Source organism: Equus przewalskii, chromosome 19, assembly GCF_037783145.1.
Source record: "Equus przewalskii isolate Varuska chromosome 19, EquPr2, whole genome shotgun sequence".
Lineage (NCBI taxonomy): Eukaryota > Metazoa > Chordata > Mammalia > Perissodactyla > Equidae > Equus > Equus przewalskii.
In genome coordinates this window covers 49,025,813-49,045,148 of record NC_091849.1, presented here as the reverse complement: position 1 = coordinate 49,045,148, position 19,336 = coordinate 49,025,813, and the positions used below count along the sequence as shown (strand labels likewise).

The following is a 19,336-nucleotide window of genomic DNA, read 5'->3' as shown; positions in this document are numbered from 1 at the left end:
AGAACAAAGTCACAAATATGATCTGGAGAAGTCAGAGTTCCAAAATTCCCAACACATGTTTAACATCAAGGAGAAATGAATGAAAACAGTCTTCTGAGTGTGCCTGTGCACATTTGTGATTAAACGTACAACCATTCAACTGCAAACTCATGTTTCTGTGTACACATTAGAGTGATGACATGCAGGGAAGCCATCCAGTGTCCAGTTGACAGGAAAACTCTACCCTCACTTTAAGGTTTCATGCTCTGGTTCTCAGACACATCCCCTTCCATAAATTTTAGAACATTAAAAATAGGATGGCTTTTCCAAATGACCTCCATTAGGAAAAAAGTTTCACTACAACTGAGAGTCCAGGAGACAGACAGATATATACTGATATATCTGTATAAATACATATATAGTCACTTTTCAACCAAGTTTTAAATTGTTATGTAGTTTCATGCATACATATGTAATAGGTTTGCTCATTGAAGATCAGATATATGTCCTTTATGAGAAACAAGTACGGATCATCAAAAATCCAAAATAGAGTGCCATGAGGAAAACCTGTACTAAGAAAACGTGTTCTTTCACTCCTGACATTTGTTTTGGAGATAAATTTCTCCAACTGGTTATTTCTGGAATATCTTATTATTTCAGAATTTTGACCCTTTCAAATGGTCTCAAGATTGGTGGGTTTCGCAGATGTGCACACTGAAAGCTGAAATACTTTTCAATAGATTGATTGACATGTGGTGGGTGTATTTTGTCAAGTTGTTTGGGGTTGGTTTGGTGTTAGCTGGTTCTTAGGTGGAAGACAGAAGAGCCTTCACAAAAGTGGTGGGAGAGTGAGAATTCAGGAACCTAACTGAGGAACCTAATTTAACAGTCCTCGCAGCCAGAAGTAAACTCAGAACAAGGCTAGAGAGAGATGGACATGATTTTCTTTTCCTGGTATAGAGATGACAAATGATAGGATTGTAAAAAAAAAAAAAAAAATGCCCGCAGACTAGTAAAGAAAGGAGCAATATGAATTACGTATATCTTCAGTGTACATGATAACTACACTCAATTCCTCAGGGCCTACAATGCAGCAAGGCCTAGTGGGCGTCATTCCCCTAGTTTCATCCTGCAAAGCAGTGTCATAGACAAAGTTTTTACCTCTCCACACTGGCACCCAAACCCCTCTTCCCAAAGAAAAAATAAAAAGCTCTAATTGTCTTTATTACTTTCAGACATTGGCCACCGAACACAGATGTTCACTATTGAGAATTAAAGGAAGGGTAAAAGGTCACAGGGACCCGGATCAGCTTTATCCTTCTTTGGATTATTTGGTCCCATTGTCTTGAATGGCCCTTATCTTTGAAGAAGAAAAGAATATTTAGATTGAACATAAAAGTGATTGAATCACTCAGTGGGCCCATTTTGTCGGTAGGGCTCAAGCCTGTGAACCACCCCACCTTCCTAAAACCAGCAGAAAGGAAAGTGTGTGAAACAACCCATAAAAAGAGTAAACTGTGCTTTTGCCTTAAATGTTGGAAGTTTCCTATCTCTAAGAATCTCTGGCCAAAAGAATTCTGTCTTGAAAGCAAGAGCCCTAAATCCTAAGAAACGAAAAAAAGTCTTCCTTTGGTTCCTTAACACAGGGGACTCTCACGGCAAAAAAAAAAAAAAAAATCACATTGGAAATGTTGCTTTGTTGTGGTTGTTTTTTGTTTAGGAATTGAGGAGTTCCCATGCTGTGATACTGTGTGTCTGTGTGTGTGGGTAAATAACCCTCACTACAATCCCCCCCCAAAAGTTCTCTCATCTAGTTTCTGGTAGGATCATTTATCAAGGAGGACAACATATACACAAAAGTCATCCTGGTCCAAGATTAATATCTTGATCCTGAAGTTAGCGCTGGCACATTTGGTTTAGTGTGGTTTTGGTGAGAGCAGGCTAATGGAGCACTAAGGTTTTGTGTGGTTTTATACTTTTCTTTGGATTGATTGGGATTTTCCCAGCCATTTTGTACACCGCCCCGCCCCCCGCCCCTTTCCAAACCTAGAACGGTCGACAGTTTAGGAGTAAAATCCACTGCCGTGTAGAAACCACCTAAAATCCTGTTTCTTTGGAAACTCGGACCACGGCTGTACTCACTCTGGCCACTCGAACTGCCACCTGCCTTTCCGGTTATCAGGTGTTTCCGAGCTGCCCCGCTTCTAACTGTGCATCTAGACGCTGGTTCTAGCGCTCAGCACCCGATGGTTCACGCGGTCAGCGCTGGAACTCACTGGGTTGACTCGATCCTCCAACCTCTATACCGGTCTGATTTGGGTCCGTATTCCCAACCCGAGAAAACTTGCATGCCCAGTCCCAGAGACCCTCCCCTTCCCCCCGCTCTGTACCCTGCCGCTCATGTACCAGCTTCTTTTCTCCAGCCATTTGATAAATGTCTGCACAGGTAGGGACATGTGGCTGTGTCAGAGGGCAGACTCTGACCTCCCCAAAATATTCTACGCGTATTTGCCCTGTCCGTGCCCTCCTTCCAGTTAAGTGCGTCGGCTAATGACGTCTGACAGCCACATCCTTGAAACGTTCGCTAATATCTCCGCGAACCGGCACGTCCAGGACGTTAACTGGTGGTCGAGTCACAGATGACTGCCAGAGCTGCCCTCCGTGCGGCCTGGGCAAGTCACGCTTTGCTAAGTCCATTGGCTATTATGCTTCTTTTTAAAATTTTTAAAAAGCATTTTTATGCAGGGGCCTCTCCCGGCAGCAGGTGTGACCCCTATTTGGGTCTGGCTGCCTCTCGCCTGAGTCATCTCCAAAAGGCTGCAGCCCGTTCGTTCGGAGAGAAGAGAAAAGGCGAAAAGAAACAGGAGGGGCAGGAACCAATACGTTTCGAACAAGTGGGCAAAAAAATCGCCGCCTGACCTTGCTCGCTTGTGAGCAGCGCAGGACGTGTTGAACTTGTGTGATAAAAGTGCTCTTAATATGAGCATAAATAGCTTTCAGGAAAAAAACAAGGTTGCCCACGCTGCGCACGTTTGCGAACTCAGCGCCTCCATACTGACCGCGCGCCGCAGGAACCCTCCTAGGCGGGCCGCGCCCTGGGCCGTCGCGGGGGCTGGAGTTACGCCCCGGGGGGCCGTGGCGCGTGCGTGCGCTTGCGTGGGCGTGCGCGCGTGCGCGCTTGGTGACACCCTGCGCCGCAACCCAGAGAGCGTGCCTAGACGAGGGCAGCGGCGCTCTGTGCGTGCGCTCGGCGCAGGCGGGGGCGGCGCACGCGTGGTACGTGCGCACGCTGGCTGTCCCCGGGCTGTGAGTGTCTCCGCGTTCGTGCGCGGTCTCCACGTTGCTGTCCGCTGGTGCATCCTGGAAAGAGGGGCGCAAAGCGCCGGGAGCGCGCCAACCTGTGACCTGGGAGGGGCGGCGTCGGCGGGGAGGGAGCCACGCCGAGAAAGTGGACCCGGGGAGACGTTTGACGGACCTCTTCCTAAGGGAGCGATGTGGTTATTTATTGGGCCTGATTTCAAAGTAGTGGCTGCCAGGGAAGTGAAAAAGGAGCTTACCCCAAGCTATGAGAGAAGCTATAGTCGCAAGAATGCTGTTTATGACGATATAAATCAACATGGAGCTTGTGATGGGAAATATGGAAAGTGTGAGTTTGGGATAAAAACAAGGAAACAAAGTCAAGAAGGAAAAATGCTTTCGCCCTCCGTTTTCTGCCCCCCGCGTGATTCCTTCCTCCCCCAGGATGCCAGGACTCCAGCAGGAAGCTGGGGAGGGTTTGAGCACACCCTGTCGAGGGTCGGTGTGCCCGGGTCTTCCCCCAGTTTAAAGGAGGCTCGTTAGAGGGCGAGGGAATACATGTAAATAAACAACTTGGAAAATTTATGGGAAGGAGTTCAATTTTATAAGACTGTATTTATAGAGCCAGCGCTGGCTCACTTATAAATAGATTAATGGGAAGCTAAAATTAATGGACTTGTGAGCTGCACGTTTAATTTCTGAGGCTTCAACATGACAGACAACCGCCCTCCAAGTCCAAGCATGGAAGGCAGCTTAGGTCGGGAAATCGTGAGCGCCCTCGAGAAGGGACAGGTCTAGTAGGGCCAGCACCTCTCTGATGGCTCTCTGCTCTGGCTCCCCAGGGTTCCTGGGACGGGGACGGAGGATCCCACGGGGGCTGTTATTTGCAAATGAAGAAAAAGACTGAAGCTTCATAAAAGAATAATCGGATCTTCCTCCTAGCATTATTTTTGATCAGGGCCCTTAAACGGCTAATACGGGTGAGCAGGGGGTCTTCTCGGGCACTGTAAGCCGCTCACCCAGGCTGGCTGCCCCCTGGCAGGCAGAGGTGGTTGCGACACCTCCTCTAAGATCACTTAGGGTTCCTGCGCTGGGCCTGTGGTCGGGGTCCACGGCCTAGCGGTTCCAGCTGCGGTTCTTTCCTCACTCCCTCTGCAGCCTGGTAAGACAGTAACAAAGGGGCTGAGGAGCTGTGACAAGCTGCCAAAGGCCATTTTCTTACGCAAGGCTGTCTTCAGGCTTCCTGCCTCTTTCCTTCCTTTCCAGTTCCTCCTTCCAGGTCTTTCTTCCAGTTCTTTTCCCACATTGGGGCCCATCAGGACCTTGGGTTTTACCTAGTAAAGTAGATTGTCTCAGATCCTCTCCCTGTTAACGGTGGTGGGAAGGGGGCAAGTGGTCAGAATTTACCTATGAGATAATAGATGGCGTGTCTGTTTCTCCAGAGCTGGAGCTAACCTTTCTGTAGGAAAATCTGCCATAGGAAATGGAAGTTACTCACCACCCCCTTTGTACAATCCCAGGGGTAACCAACCCCTCACCCTCCGAAAAGCAAATGAAGCTCAACATAATACAGTTGAGCCAGAGATAAGGCATATACCTGTTTTCTTTCTAGATAAATGGATTGCATGCCCTGTTAATCACACTTCCCTTGATTTTCCTTCCTTCCTTCTACTTCCCTTTCCTTTTTGAGGGGAACAGGGGAGGCTTTTCTTTGATTTGGTCATTTATAGTTCTAGTCATGATACCCTCCCCCCTTTTATAATTAATAAAGAAGCCAAGAAGTGGAAAATCTCACATAAAGCAGATTCCATTGTCCCTTCTGTGTTTCCCTATGGGGAAGTCCAACTTCACCTGAAAAACAGAAAATTGATATGGGAGGTATATTGTTACTAACTGAGCACCAACTATATGCTAAGTACTCTCATAATCTGGGGTTATCAAGATTTAACTTGCCCATCATCCTTAAATGTATATAAATATTGCTGTTTCTGCTTTTTATATTTAAACTAGGCAATGGCGATGTTGGGAAGGACCTTAGAAGACCCACATTTCACAGATAAAGACCTTGATGTCTAAAGAGAAATAATGACTCATCCACACTGTGTGACATCTTGGATGACTTTACTTTCCTGGTCTCAGGGAAGACACTCAAGCCTAGGGATGAAATACAGATTGAGAAGATGTTTGATCACTGCAGCCCATTAACCCAAATGAGAAAAGCTCTGCCTTCTCTAGGCAACCTCTGAGCCTGAGGTAAGAAGCTACCTCCTCAGACCGCTATGCCTCTTTCCTTCTGTGAGTCAAGGGAACTTTTCCTCATTTGGTTATGGGTCACCTAGCTTTGCTGGTAAGGTCAGGGTTGCGTTCAATCCTGAAATGAGCCACCTAATTCCTCCGACTTGAAGGTGTGGGGTGCAGGAGCCCATACCTTGCCCTGTGGGCATCTCCCCTGCACCATGTCCTTCAGGGAACACCATGCCAGAACGCTAGCCCACTAGCAGTGGGAGGGGAGCTTTATCTTTGACTTGGACCCAGACTCCTTTACTTATTGGAACACAGAGTTACCTGGGAAGTCAATTTGATGCCTCATTTTTTTTAAAGGCAAAATAAACCAAGAGATGCAGTTAGCATGAACTTTTATTGCAAATCTGGTTAGAAATAGAGAAGAATGTCAGTTTGGAATTTAAAAAATTAAAAATGCCTCCTAGTGAAAACCAAAGTGTCCATTTTTCTGAGAAGCAAAAGTTATTGTATTTGTGCTGTTATTTATGCTGTAATGAAAACATTGCCTGCATTTCGGTAAGAGGGGACAAAAGGAAAAACTTCTTGGCTATACTTTTTTTCTGTCTGTAGAGTTAATAATCATATTCAAGAAACTGAAGATGAAAACACAACAAAAACACAACAATCTTTTTATTTATGTAAATCAGATCAACACTGGACAATAAACCAATTTCTACCTATTACCATAACAGCTTGTCTATAAAGAACAGAAAAATTCAGATAAGATTCTACCTAGGGTCAAGCGGGTTTTTTTTTTTTTTACCACCCATTCACAGAGGTTTAGATTCACAGATAAATAATCCCAAACTACTTGCTCGCCATATTTACACATTCCCATTAAATTAAGCATAAATAAATATATACAAACTTAACATGGATACCCTCCAGAACTCTTCTCGTGAAGAGTCAATAGATTGATATTTCTCGATTGTGTGGCAAAAAACAATGTTAGTGAATTAGAGACCAACTCAACAGAGAAGTCGATTTTGGCATTTAAAGAATAGTGTTCATTCCACTTTTTAAAAGAAAACAAAATGAATTTTGATATTTCTGTTTTTAACGCCGATAATTTAACATACATTGGCACAGGAGGGGAAACACTGTGGGCTCTTGAGGCAACATCAGATGGTTTAAGGTTATTATTTCCTTTCCACATAATGTATTACGCATACAGGATATCAGATGTGATGACAAATTCTCTATAAACACTCTAAGTAGGAATGAGTTGCCCTTTTAAGTAAGGCTTTGTACCGGAGGAACAGTGTGTAGATAAGTTCGGGGTTTCGGGTTTTCCATTCGACCAAAGTTTTCATAGGATATGAAATAATTGAGAGAAAGTGGTTTCCTTGGCCAGAGAAAATAAAACAGCCAGGTCTTTGAAAGCCTCTTCGGTTCTTTATGTGGGGATAGAGAAAGCTAAGGATGTGGAGTCAGAGAGAAGCAAAGAAAACGCAAGATGCCTGGGGTAGGGAGAGGAAGTTACCTTCCCAGTTTTGGGGAGAAGTTAAAGATCACTTCGTAGATGGAATCCTCACCCAGAACAGCCTTTTTTTTTTTCTCCCCTGAGACCCACAATACATGTCGGAGGAGGCGGGGTTGGGCGGAGAATGGTCAGGAGACCTTTAGAGGCTCCAAAAGGACGTGCAACGTGGAAAGCGTGAGGGCAGCGCAGCCACATCCGGACTCCTCCTCTCTATCTTTAGCAATTTCGGTGTGGGACAGAGCATTTAGGAGAGGGCTCTCGGCATGGATAAAATGTGTAGAGTGCAGGCCTGGGGAGAGAGCTGCAACTCACCTGTTTGGTTTGAAAACAACGCTCAAAAGGGCTTGCTTTAAACGTTTCCTTTGACTTAAAAGGCAAACTCTTGCGTTAATCCTACTGTTTATTGATTTATGGGCCCAAGGAAACCAAATCTTTTAATAACTCAATTATCAGATAAACGTAGCGGGCCTGGCTAACGAAAGCAAGGGGCGGGGTGGTACATGAAAGGAGAAGGGAGGGCGGGCGAGGGGGCAGTGGGATCGCCCCGCGCGGGGGCCGGGAGGCGCGCAGGGGGCTCTGCTTGGCTGGGGCGCGGGAGGAAGGCGCGGGCGCGGGCGCGGGCGAAGGGAGGCTGCGGAGCCAAGCAAGACAATTCGTATCCCATCCCCCGCCTCTAGGAGCGTGAGGGCGGAGAGAGTTTTCGTCCTGGCACAGGCAGGGGAAGCTTCCGATTCCCTGGACATTTCTAGGCCACTCGCCCTCTGGGAGCAGACGCCCGCGGTGGCTGCTGCTAGCAAAGGGCCTCGGCGCCACTGAAACCCCTCCCCGCCTGCAGCCCGCGGGGCGCCGCCCCATTACCTACGGGAGAGTGGGGCTTTCTCGGTCGCCTTAGCCCTTAGGGTGAGACCGAGAGCGGGAAGGGCCCGGGCGGCCCGCGGCCCCTCCAGCGGCTGATTCTATGTCCTCAACACGACTGGGCGCGAGTGGCCCACAGGTTCTCAGGACCTGCACAGTAAGAGCAAGGCGCGTCCATCGCGTCTCTCGCACGTCACACGCGTGGGGCGCGTTGCCCTGCAAGGAAAGGAGACGATGGTTTTCAGTGTGGTTTCTCCTGGCCTTTTGCAATCAGAATACATCTAAGGCAAGCGGCCGGGCGCCCGGACAAAGGCTCAGGCTTCTGAGCTGCGGAGAGATGGCGTGTCTACACTCTCTATAAGGTCTACTTCCTGACTTTTGCACGCATTCAACTCGTCTAGGGCCAAGCCCTGCACGCCGAGAGACGCCCAAAGGAGCTGGTGGTAGAGGGGCTGGCGTGTGACATTAACAGTTGCGTAGACCCTCCTGGTGAGCTGAAACCAGCTCCCTAACTCCCTCTCCCATAAAAAGGTCAGCACAAAGCTCTCAACAGGTTCCTAAACCCCAACCCTCCAACCTCCTCCCAAGGCCAAGGCCCATCCCAGGCAGCAGAACTGAGAGTGCTAGTGGGTCCTAACCGTAAATCTTGCAGAACAGACACCTGGATCTTTGTCTTGAGGGGATGTTGCAAAGGTCCTGATGTCTACTTTGTAAAAAGAGGTGGGTGTGTCGACGCTAAATTTAGAGACCTGTCTCACCCACCCCACCCCAGGGGATTTCTCGCAGCTTTTGGGAGGACAGGGACAACGGGTTCCAGATCTTATTTCATGATAATGCCCTGATGAAGCCCCAGAAAGGAGATGAGCTGCCAGAAGTGAGAGATTAAATGCATGAAACAGTATCCATTGGGAATAGTCCCAGTGTATCCAGACAGTAAAATTCAAAGCTGAAATACATCCTTTCACTTTGCATCATTTTACCATTATCTGCCAAAACAAGTGCACGTCTGGGAGGGAAAAAAAAAAAAACCTCTTTCATAAAGCATCTTGTAAGAAAACAATTGCTGCTGAAAGACGGGAGCTTGCACTACCCTCTTCCCCAGGACCACTCGCAAAGCTGCTTCTTTCCCCGCTTTAACAGCGATCGCCAAAGAGCCCAAGGAAATGGAATCAATTTTAAAGGTAGGGCAATATTGTTAAAATATTGAGCTCCAACAACCCTTACCCTTTTCCCCTAAAATTCATTTTGCAGCTCCCTGCCTCCCCAGAATTCCGTGTTGAGGTATCTGTTAGCAACTAGACTCAAAGCTGCTTCAATCTCTTATTGGCCACTTTCTAAATTATTCTCTTTGAGCTTCTTTAAAGAAGTGCACCTGCAGAATTCTGACACATAGGCTTTGATTAAAAAGGGATCGGATTTTTTTTTTCTCTGTACCTTATAGATTGTGTAGGAAGCCCAAGTCCTCTTTGAAGAAGCTCATAAACCATGCGGGCAAAGCTTTGGAAAACAGAAGAGAATGAAATGGTACATACCCCTCCGAAGGAATTACATACTAATCAACGTATTCATATTGGTTTTTTTTTACTATTGTTCTTAAAATTGGTAGATGACACATATTGTAACAAATGCAAGATTCTCTGATATGCAGATGCTGGCAAGGCTGGGAACTAGCAACATCTCTGAAAGGAATTGATGATGAGTCTGAATCGACTTATTGGTCCGGATTTTCCTCAGCCGAGGGAGCCTCTGCTAGACCGGCTGGCACCCCAAGTTGCAGCTACCGCCTGCCTCTCCGCGGGCCTCCCGCCCGGCCCGCCCTCGCCCTCCCTAATTATGCAAACGGCCCGGGAGCTGGGCACCGGTAAGTTACGAACGCAGGGCGGGGTGGGGGCGGGGGCACCAAGGGGACTGAAACACCAGGCACAGGGGCCAACCACACTCATTTGCATCCCAGAAGATTCCCATGACAGCTTGAGGAAGGGAGGGCAATGTAGAAAAGGGTGGCTGGGGGAGGGGTCAGGTGAGGTGGAAAGGCGGGGACTGCGAAAGTTTCCTAAAAAAATATTAAAAATTAAAAAGTTCGTGCGTCTCAGTCAACCAGCTCTCAAAGCACTGACACCAACAATGTTTCTCCGATTTTCTTCCAATAAGTTAGCGTTTTCTCATGTTTAGTCTTATGTTTATTTTCCAAAGGGGGAAAAAAAAATCATGGTTTTCTTTTATTATCAGTATTACTAAGCTCGAAAGAACCGAAGTGGAAAATCCGGACGGTTGTCTCCAAGTGTATCTTGAAATAGACACTGAGAACCGATACTGTTGCTCCGTTGTACGCCTCAGTTTTTAAGTTATTTAGCTTTTTTAAAATTTTTTTGATTGTATGTGTATTCTACCTAATATAATTCTTCCAAAGCCAATCCAATATTTTAAAGCTAAAATTAAATTTTTTTCTGTTTTCCTTTTGTATTTAAAACATTTTTCCTTTTTTAAAAAATTTTTTCATTTCCTGTGTTTCTCCTCCTTGTCGCCAGTTTTACTACCTGGGCCTTCCCCAGACGTGTGCCTGTTAGTGGTGGTGTTGTTCAAGAACATCTTGTCCATGCCTTTGAGCGCCTCGGTGAGATAGTTCTGCAGGGCCGTGAGCGCGGCGCAAATGGCCGGGGCGCCGAAGCCGTGCGTGATGAGGCTGAAGTGCGTGAGGCAGCTCTGGATCCCCGGCTCCAGGATGGGGCTGGGCCGGCTGTTCCCGATTGGCGTCCGGTCCTGCGCCAGCAGATCCGTAAATTCTTTACAAAGTTGCCTGCAAAGGGTCGGGAAAAGAACAAAAAATCACCCTCAGTGCCCGTTGTCATTGGCATTAGATAGGAGACGCTCACACAAGCCCAGAGGCGCCCGGTCACCGGAGAGCCGAAGAGCGAGGCTAATGTGGGCGATTCCGCTCTGTTTCCTTTGCCAGCGCTCTCCCTTCTGGAGCAGCTGGGACTGGAAGAAAAGCCGGGGTGGGGAGGTTCTGTACCACTTCCATCCCAAAGCCTTGCCTTCCCCGCCCCCCACCCCTCCGGCTTCCAGTCTTCCCCACTTCATTCCAGGACCACAGAAACCTGCTCAGGGAAATCCGCTTGGCTTTAGTGTTTGATTTTGAATATTCAGTAATTTTGAGCTCTTACCTGGCAGTTCTTTTCTAAGCCCCTTCCCCCGCCTCTCCCCAGCCTCTCCAACCTCTTGGTGATCAGGCTCGAAAAGCCCTGAAAGAGTTAGGCCCTTGGGCCACAAGCCTGTCCCTGGCACAGAAGCAGATTGCCAGAGCCTTCCATGGCCCAGGGCAAGCCACTGTTTATTCCAGGAGAGAATGCTGATTCCATTCAAAGCAAAAATCTGTTTACCTGCAGTATTTGGGGAGGGAGGTATTCGCCCCCTTTTTTCTTTCTTTCTTTTAAGTGCAGGCTACCGAAAATCTTTGTACAACAGGACTGTTGTCAATATAAAAGGATTCCCACATTGTTTAAATAAAACCTAAAGGTAGATGGTTAAGACACTGGGGAGGATAGATTTTTTATTTGTTGAAGGTTTTTGTTTCCTCAAGGCACCTACGATTTAGAGGAATCTCCCAGCCTTAGAAATCCTGCGTGCCTATATATGGATTGAGGTTTTTGAAAAATTGTTAATATAGGAGGTGGACAGGAGGGTTTTCACCCGGAAGGTCCAATGGCTTGCTTCTGCTGGTGGCCAGAAGCATGACCGCCCAAAGCCACAACCCTTCACAGACTGGCAGACTTCTCCTGCCAACCTGCCTCCACCCAGGCTGTGAGGAAAAAACTACAGAACTCCAGTCCTGGGCCCCCCTGGGATGGCCTGACACTTGGTGACACCTGGCCTGGCCAACAAGTAAACAGGGCAGGTACCTGGAGGCCAATATGAGGGACCCAGGGGATTCCTACCAGGAGGAGTAGTGGCTAAATTAGACGGAGAATACCTCCTACCTCCTCCCCCCTCACCCGCAGCAGCTCAGAGGGTTTTCGTTTTAAGACTGGTGGGTACAGCACATTGACAGACATCCTCTCTCTACCATCTCTCTACTAGTTTCTCCATTCGAAATGTACACATATCTCTTCACAGTTGGGAAGAAACAGGTAACACTTCTGACCTAAAAAGGGCAGCTCTTTAAGCCTGAAGTACCTCAGAATCACCTGTGGGGTTCAAGTGCACACATCCAGGCCTCCATCCCTGCGGAGTCCAATTCAGGGGGGTTGGGGCTAGGTCCACAAATAAATATCTTGAAAAAGCTCCCCAGGTGATTCTGATACTCACCCCAGGTTAATAAGTGTTGGCCTAAGAGAAGCCACAAGGCTTCAAGGGGGGAAGTTACAAGCATTCCTTAGGGGAAGGACTGAGTCATTTGTGGAATCTTGTTATTTAATTTATATGCTTTGGCTTTATTTTTCCTCCAAAGTACCTTTACCCTTTTATTTTTTTTATTTTTATTTATTTATTTATTTTTGAGGAAGATTAGCCCTGAGCTAATTGCTGCCAATCCTCCTCTTTTTGCTGGGGAAGACTGGCCCTGAGCTAACATCCATGCCCATCTTCCTCCACTTTATATGTAGGACACCTACCACAGCATGGCGTGCCAAGCGGTGCCATGTCTGCACCCGGGATCCGAACAGGAACCCCAGGCCACTGAAGCAGAACGTGCGCACTTAACCGCCGTGCCACTGGCCGGCCCCCTTTACTCCTTTATAAAGCACCAACAGGTCCTCTGCTGCCAGACATCAGGGCAAGGGATGGGAGGGCAATTTACTGACAAAGATATATTATATTGCTAGTTGGTACATCAGAGGGAAACCTTCTAAAAAGAGGTGAGTCCCAGGTTTTAATCATTGGAAGAGATGCTTAAAGTCTTTCCTTAAGTTTGTACTCATTACCAAAGTGCCAAAAAGGAAATTCTGAACTGGGGAGAACAAATGCTTAGAGTCAAACATTTTAAATCTTCAAAGCCCAAACCAGGGTCTGCAAGCAATTAAAGTTCTGGGACATTAATATTTTTTGACCCTGCGGAAAGGGGCAATCAAATTCCAATCACGTCTCAAAAACATCTGGACAAATTTGAGCAAATGATTTTTCAGCCTTCCATATATTTCTTTAAATTACGCTGTCAACGGAACAAACCCGTCCTCAAGCGCTAAATAAATGAGCGCCGCTGTTTGGGCCGCGCCTGCCTGCGAGAGAAACGTGCGGGCGCGCGCAGCGCCGCCCACTGCAGGCCTGAGCCGGCCATAAAACACCAACAATATGACATCGAAGCCAAAGACAGGAGTAAATCAAATAAATAGAAAACCCACTGTAAAAGTTCAAATGAGCTCTGGACCTAAATTTAGCCAAAGATTTACTATTTTCCCCTCTGGAGTTGTAGTAAATTTTTCGTCTGTGGAAGATGCCAAACAGCAACGTTGGAAAGAGAGTAATTAGAGCTGCGGGTAAAGATGGGTACACGTGGGTGACATATAGACACCCTGAGCGAGCACACGTGGGCGTGTGGATACGACAGGGAGATGTGAAACCTGGGCAGAAATATGCACTTAGGGATCCAGGGAAGGAATCGAACAAGGACCCACCCGAAAAGGTCTTCCTGACATCCGCAGGGTTGGGGAAGAGAACTTTAAAAACTCTGGATTCAGATTAATAAAGACATCCTCCCCAGAAACTTGGAAATAGAGCAGAGGAGACAGAGACAAACCCATAGCCCATAATCAACTCTGGGGAGGGGTGGAAAGAGGAGTGGCAGCGGCGGGAGCTGGGAGGGCTTCCTAGCCAGCAGAGGACAAGCTGCATACGCTGCTTCTACCGCTGAGCTCCTCCCCTGACCCACAGAGCAGGTCGGCATAGCTGCTCCCCACCCCCACCGCCTCCTCCCCAGCCAGGTGGCTCAGCGGGCTAAGAGTCAGGGATGATGGCCGAGGGTCTGGGACACTCACTTGGTGGCCAGTAGCATATTCTTTCGGGAGTGCAGGTCACTGGGGTCCGTGTGCTGCCGGTTCAAATACTCAGAAACAGCTTTGGCTGGAAACTCCGTTTCACAAATGTACCCAAAATCCCGAGCTAAGTGAACAGCTTCTCCTGAAAAGACAGCAGCAGAGGTAATACTCAGCACCCAGTTCCTAATGATCCCAGAGCAGGATGATGCTCCCTAGTCAACTCTGTCATTATTTACAGAAAAGGCCAGCGTTTAGAGGCAAAAGCAAAGTTGAGACAGATGTCCAAAGTAAAAATGATTCTCAGGCCATAATTAAAGTTGATGGAACAAACTTTGCTCCTGCCACTCTTTCCAGCCTCTCCTTGATCATCCTTCCAGCCAAGTCCTAGCTAGACATCACCTGAATAGCTTTGTGTCTCCCACACTCATGCTTTGTCTTAAGGGAAAGGTGGGTTGATATAGTCAGGAGCCACCTTGCAAGCACATAGACAGTTGGCTGGATATTCAAGCCACATTCTCCCCTTCTTTTTAAAGCATCTGTTAGACCTGCTTTAAATAAAATTTAAAAGTCTTCCTATCTTTTGTGTTATCTTTTGTACCTTCCTATAATTGTATTAGGAAAAATCTCTTTTTAATAACTAGTATGTGCAAACATAAATCCATGTGTCTATGTCCACATATATTAAACGTATATGTAAAACATGTATTTGGAACTCACATATGAATATTCATATATGGAACTAGTATTTCTATCCAGCATTGAAATATTTATTCTTCTTGTTAGTTTCCTGCTAGTTAGGTTTCAGGTTTCTCCTGTTCAGAGGTTCCTGTCATCAGCCTCCTACTTAAGGACTTTCTACTACGCAAAGATGACACAGCAGCTACAGAAAACCTGGACATCTGAGAGATTTCCCAGCTTATGTGGAAGCCCCTTTCGAACAAAGCACTATTACCCTTAAAGCGCAGCCTTAGGGCTCAAGGGAAGATCCTGAACATAAAAAAGGGATATGTTGATTTATCCCATAGCTACATTATTTTAAGCATGACTTACTTTTAATCATCATCATAGTAACAACAACAGACTTCAGGCATGGTGCTTAGAACAATTCACAAAACTGGAAACTGCCAACCAAATATTGGACTTTCAGTGGATTTTCCAGTTTCCTCCCTTCTCCACCCAAATCCCTGTCTTGGGCTGAGATTACCTTGACTGCTTTTCCAAATGAGGGATTGTGATATTAGCAATTCCCTGAAGGGCAAAAAGCAAAACCTCCAAGAAGAGAATCAACCGCTAATAAGTGTGGTCTGGAAATTTGGTGACTGCGGTCCCTGAAGGGTGAGTTTGGGCCAGGGAACTCTACCTTAAAGATGGCAAAGTGCAATACCTATAAATGTGATGACTTCCCAGTTGCTGCTTAAATATTCTAAGATCCTCTCCTTCAAAAACCAACTCCCCACAGGAGTGTCATAATATCACATCCACAAAAATAGAATAGAAAACCAAGACCTACACGTTAGAGTTTTCTACAGAAAACTCTACAACTTCCTTCATTAGGACCGCTACCTAACCGTATTTCCTCTCCCTTCTCCATCCCACAGATTCAACCGCAGATCCTCTTATTCTAGATTGTGTAGAAGATCCTGTTTATTACATACCATAAATATCATCGCCAGCCCCCAAATGATGAGAAAATTAGATTTTGCTTGTTATAATTATGGCCCTTTAATTCACAATTGACCAATCTACGTTGAAGGTCATATGTGATTCCTTTCATGTTTCCTCACACCACCCCCAGTTTTCTCCTAGGCATCATTGGCCTTATTAAACTATATTTCAATAACAATAAGTCCCAGGTAATCAGCAGAAGATAGGGCCCTGGGTGTGACAGGAGTTTTAAAATAACCAATAGGGGTCATCAACGCAATAACAGTTTCATAAATCCACAATGCATTTCCCACTACTGATGATTCAGAGGTAAAATCTGGGAAGGAGAAGGGTATAGAATGGATTGCTGCTTACAGAGTGACTGTTGCAGGAGGGTGTTTCAGACACTGTGCCCTACACCTGGCGGCAGAGGTGACCCCTGAACTGGCTTGGAGGCTGGACCTGAGCACTCTTCAGAGCAAAGGGACTCTCACACAAGTCCCTTGGCCTCTCTACAATTGCCGGCTCCCCCTAAGTAAAACGACCTTTGAACTTCTCTCAAGCAGCTGCTTGACATCCAGCTCATAAGGGCACAACAATTGCAATGATTTCCAGTTAATCATGAAACGTGTAAAATGTCAGCCTTCAGCCGACAGTTAAGCTCAGCCACTTCGTGAAATGGCCACACGTCTTGCTTACCTTCCACCAGGGAGGTGAGTAACGTGACATTTGCTGCTTTGCGCCTGCCCGCGGGTAAATTCAAACCGATTTTTTCTAGCCTTTCTCGCAAAGATCTCCCCCCATTTTTCGATTTGGCTCTGAAATTGCAAGAATTAACATTCTGATTAACCTCAGAGTGTTCCTGAAACAAAGTTTAGACTTAGCAATCTAAAGCCCAGTGGAGCTTGAAGAGGTTTTAACTTGAGGTTAGCACATTTTCCCCCCTTCCTTTTGGTTATTTGCTGATAGTTTGCTGAGGTTTGCTTAATTTCTGCAATACAGAGCATAAAAAAAAAAAAATCTCAGTTGTTTTCTTTTTTTATCTCATGAGAAAAAAAAATGATACCAGATGGGAATAATTAGGGTGTAGGTTGTGGGTCCAGAGAAGGCAGAAGTTGCACATGCACACACACAAGCCCTCTTCTTGTCATGGAGCCAGTTAGGTGAGCAGAAGCTGCAAGCACAACCTTGCTGAAAAGAGGGAAAGAACTGGATGGTTCCAAAAGGAGAAAGCACTAGCTGGAATAGGTGGGCTTTTCGAGGAAGGGGTCAAGAGTCACTATAAAATGGAGTTGGGTTAAAAGGGGAAAGGGAGACTGAAACATGAAACCAGTAATGACGGTAATCATAATAACAGGAAAACTAACACTTTAGGGACTTTAGTTATGTGATAAGCACTTTATACTATCTCACTTAATCTCATTGCAAGTTTTATACACACACACACACACACACACACACATATACCCTCAGTGCCCAGGGGTGACTGAAAGAAACTTCCGCACTCTGGGGCTCGAAGGACTCACTTGAAAACTGACCTAAGGTAGAGCAGAGCAAGAGGATTCCAAGTGAGAAAAGTCCCTGGTCACACCCTTACTTCCTCCCAAGGCTCTCCCTGTAGGTGCTAAGGTCTGGGCAAAAATATAAGAAAAAACCCCGTTACTATGACCTCTTGCTGTACTGTTCACACAGCCACTTTTAGGAAAGAAAGGCATTTTCAACCCCGAAATAGGCTAACTGGAAAAGTTCATCTCATACAATGTCACCTTCATATCAAGGACACTACCAAAGGGTTCAGGCAGTGGCAGGGACCTGGGAGGAGGCTGTGTATCTTAAGCTAAAAGCCACTTCCTTCTTCCCATTTTCCACGAGGAGTCTCGGATTGTCTTCTTCCAATCCTGGGTAGCATATGAACGGTCCCAAGGAATAACTATTCATATTTCTAAAGTAGTATCATTGTTATTGGTAGTACCGAAGGAAGGAGGTCATTAGTCTAAATAGTTATTTTCAAACTGCGGGGCACAAGGCATTAGTGTGTCGTGACCAACTTAGTCGGCCGCCAACTATATTTTAAAACAAAATAAATATCAGAGTACACTGCAGGTACGAAGGGAGATGCTCCATGAAAATTCAGCTGTAGATAAGTGTGTAGATTCTGGGTCTCACTCAGGTTTGAGCATGCCCTCGAAGTGTCCTGTGGGTGGGAGGGCGCGGGGCGCCGGGCGCAGGGCAGGGGAAGTGGAAGGGTCCCAGGGCAGCAGGGCGGGCGGGACAGCGAGGGCGCGGGGGTCCCCGCCGTTCGCCTGCGCCGCCTGGAGCACGTGGGGAACCGGGATTTCCCCATCGCCCCATCGCTGCGCTGGGGCAGCGCTCCGGCAGCCTGGTTGCTAGGCAACCGCGTCCGGCTAGGCGTTGGTGTCCGTGCGAGCCTCTCCTCTCACCCCATAAAAAATGGTGTGCGGGGTTTTACCTTCTGAGGACGCCGCCGAGGAGAGACGCGTTGAGGCATTCAGGGGGCGAAAGCCGTCTCTGAACTTCCCCCACAGTTACTTTGTACTTTGACGTGGAACTGAGCAGAGACAAACGGCCCGGGACTGAGCAAAACACTTCGCCGGTGTTGACGGACATGCCTCCCAGGAAGCCATCTTTATTCATCATCAGGGAAGTCACAGATTTGGGAGGAACCGGAACTAGAGAGAGAAAAAAATATGCCATAAAGGTGACCGGGCTTCGAGCCTGGTGACCGGCTGATAGAATGTATCGGTGCGTGCGCAGGGCCGAGATCACAGGACAGGCGCCAAGTGGAAAGCTGCAGGAGGAAGTGTTTGTTCCACTGGGGTTGTGGTGCGTTCAAAGCACCGTGTACAAACAAATGGAAAAGCCATCGCTCCTCTGGAAACTTACCCCAATTGTGTAGACATATGAGTATCGCTTGCCACCGTCCCGCTCACTACACAAATCAAGAAAACGCACGACCCGGAGTTTCGAGTGTGCTGTGAAACCAGGCAAATCCTATTCCATCACGTGCTTGCTGTGTGACCTTAGACATCTCACTGAACCTCTCTGATTCTCAGTTTCCTCATCTGTCTCCTGAGAATAATGATATTTGGTACTGAAGCCTGAAGGTGATTATCACTATCAATGATATCAAATGGTGATACCAATGGTCTTTATGGGAACCCTTTCCTCCTCTCCTATTGTACCCAAATCTACGGGCATGACCAGGATTAGGAGGGTGGGGCCCATCAGACATTGTGCCCAAGAACAGCCAAGTAATACCATTAAGCTGGGGAGTTGAGCCCAAAAGAGCTGCTCACTTCTGTAAAGCGGATCCCATTCTTTCCTTCATCATAACAACAGATTAATTTAGAAATGAACCCAAATGCTCCTCTCCACTGAAAGCAATTCCGCAGTGATATGAATTTTGTTTACAAATTAACGTAAAGCACCGGCTGGTGATTGTTTGGAGCAGTTATGATTTACAACAGGTGCCCTGATCAATCAACCAATCACTCTAATTCATGTGAGCGGTGGTCTTGCCTTGCCCCAGTTGTTTCATTTCAGCAAGTAATTGATAACAAACCGCACTCAAGGTATGTTTTATGCAGAAGTTAATAAGAGCTGACAGCTGGTTGCCACTGCTACCCAGGCATATTCAGTCTCTCCAGCCTGTATTTCTGTTTAATTGTGTTTCAGTATCATCTGCACCTCAGGAAGAGGCGGGGCTCAGTAGAACCAGAAGGCAGGGAATGAGAACAGTGAATGGTCAACCTCCCAGCCCCCTGGCACTCTCGCTTCCTTGGACTTCTACACTGCTGAAGCCCAT

General features: G+C 46.9%; 1 protein-coding gene and 1 long non-coding RNA gene across 19 annotated transcripts in view; one reads left to right on the top strand and one right to left on the bottom strand.

The window, feature by feature from the left end:
- Nucleotides 1–3,233: 3,233 nt before the first annotated feature.
- On the top strand, nt 3,234–6,242 carry LOC139077359 (uncharacterized). 2 transcript variants are annotated; one of them, XR_011529805.1, is made up of 2 exons: nt 3,234–3,625; nt 5,287–6,242. It is a non-coding gene; the product is annotated as an uncharacterized lncRNA (long non-coding RNA). The 2 variants fall into 2 exon arrangements; XR_011529804.1 differs by lacking the exon at nt 3,234–3,625 and adding an exon at nt 4,119–4,256.
- TFAP2B (transcription factor AP-2 beta) overlaps nt 3,858–19,336 on the bottom strand; it is a 32,650-nt gene continuing 17,171 nt past the window's right edge. For 7 of the 17 annotated variants that reach the window (XM_070584785.1, XM_070584784.1, XM_070584783.1 and 4 more), the window contains 4 exons: nt 17,981–18,200; nt 16,210–16,328; nt 13,867–14,008; nt 10,055–10,694 (listed from right to left, as the gene is read on the bottom strand). In XM_070584785.1, coding sequence (XP_070440886.1) covers nt 10,394–10,694; nt 13,867–14,008; nt 16,210–16,328; nt 17,981–18,200 — 782 coding nt within the window. In that variant the 3' untranslated portion in view covers nt 10,055–10,393. Of the gene's footprint in view, nt 4,611–4,683; nt 4,748–5,071; nt 5,128–6,172; nt 8,114–9,331; nt 9,395–10,054; nt 10,695–13,866; nt 14,009–16,209; nt 16,329–17,980; nt 18,201–19,336 lie in introns of those variants that run through there. The other 10 variants (XM_070584774.1, XM_070584775.1, XM_070584773.1 and 7 more) reach the window with 4 other exon arrangements.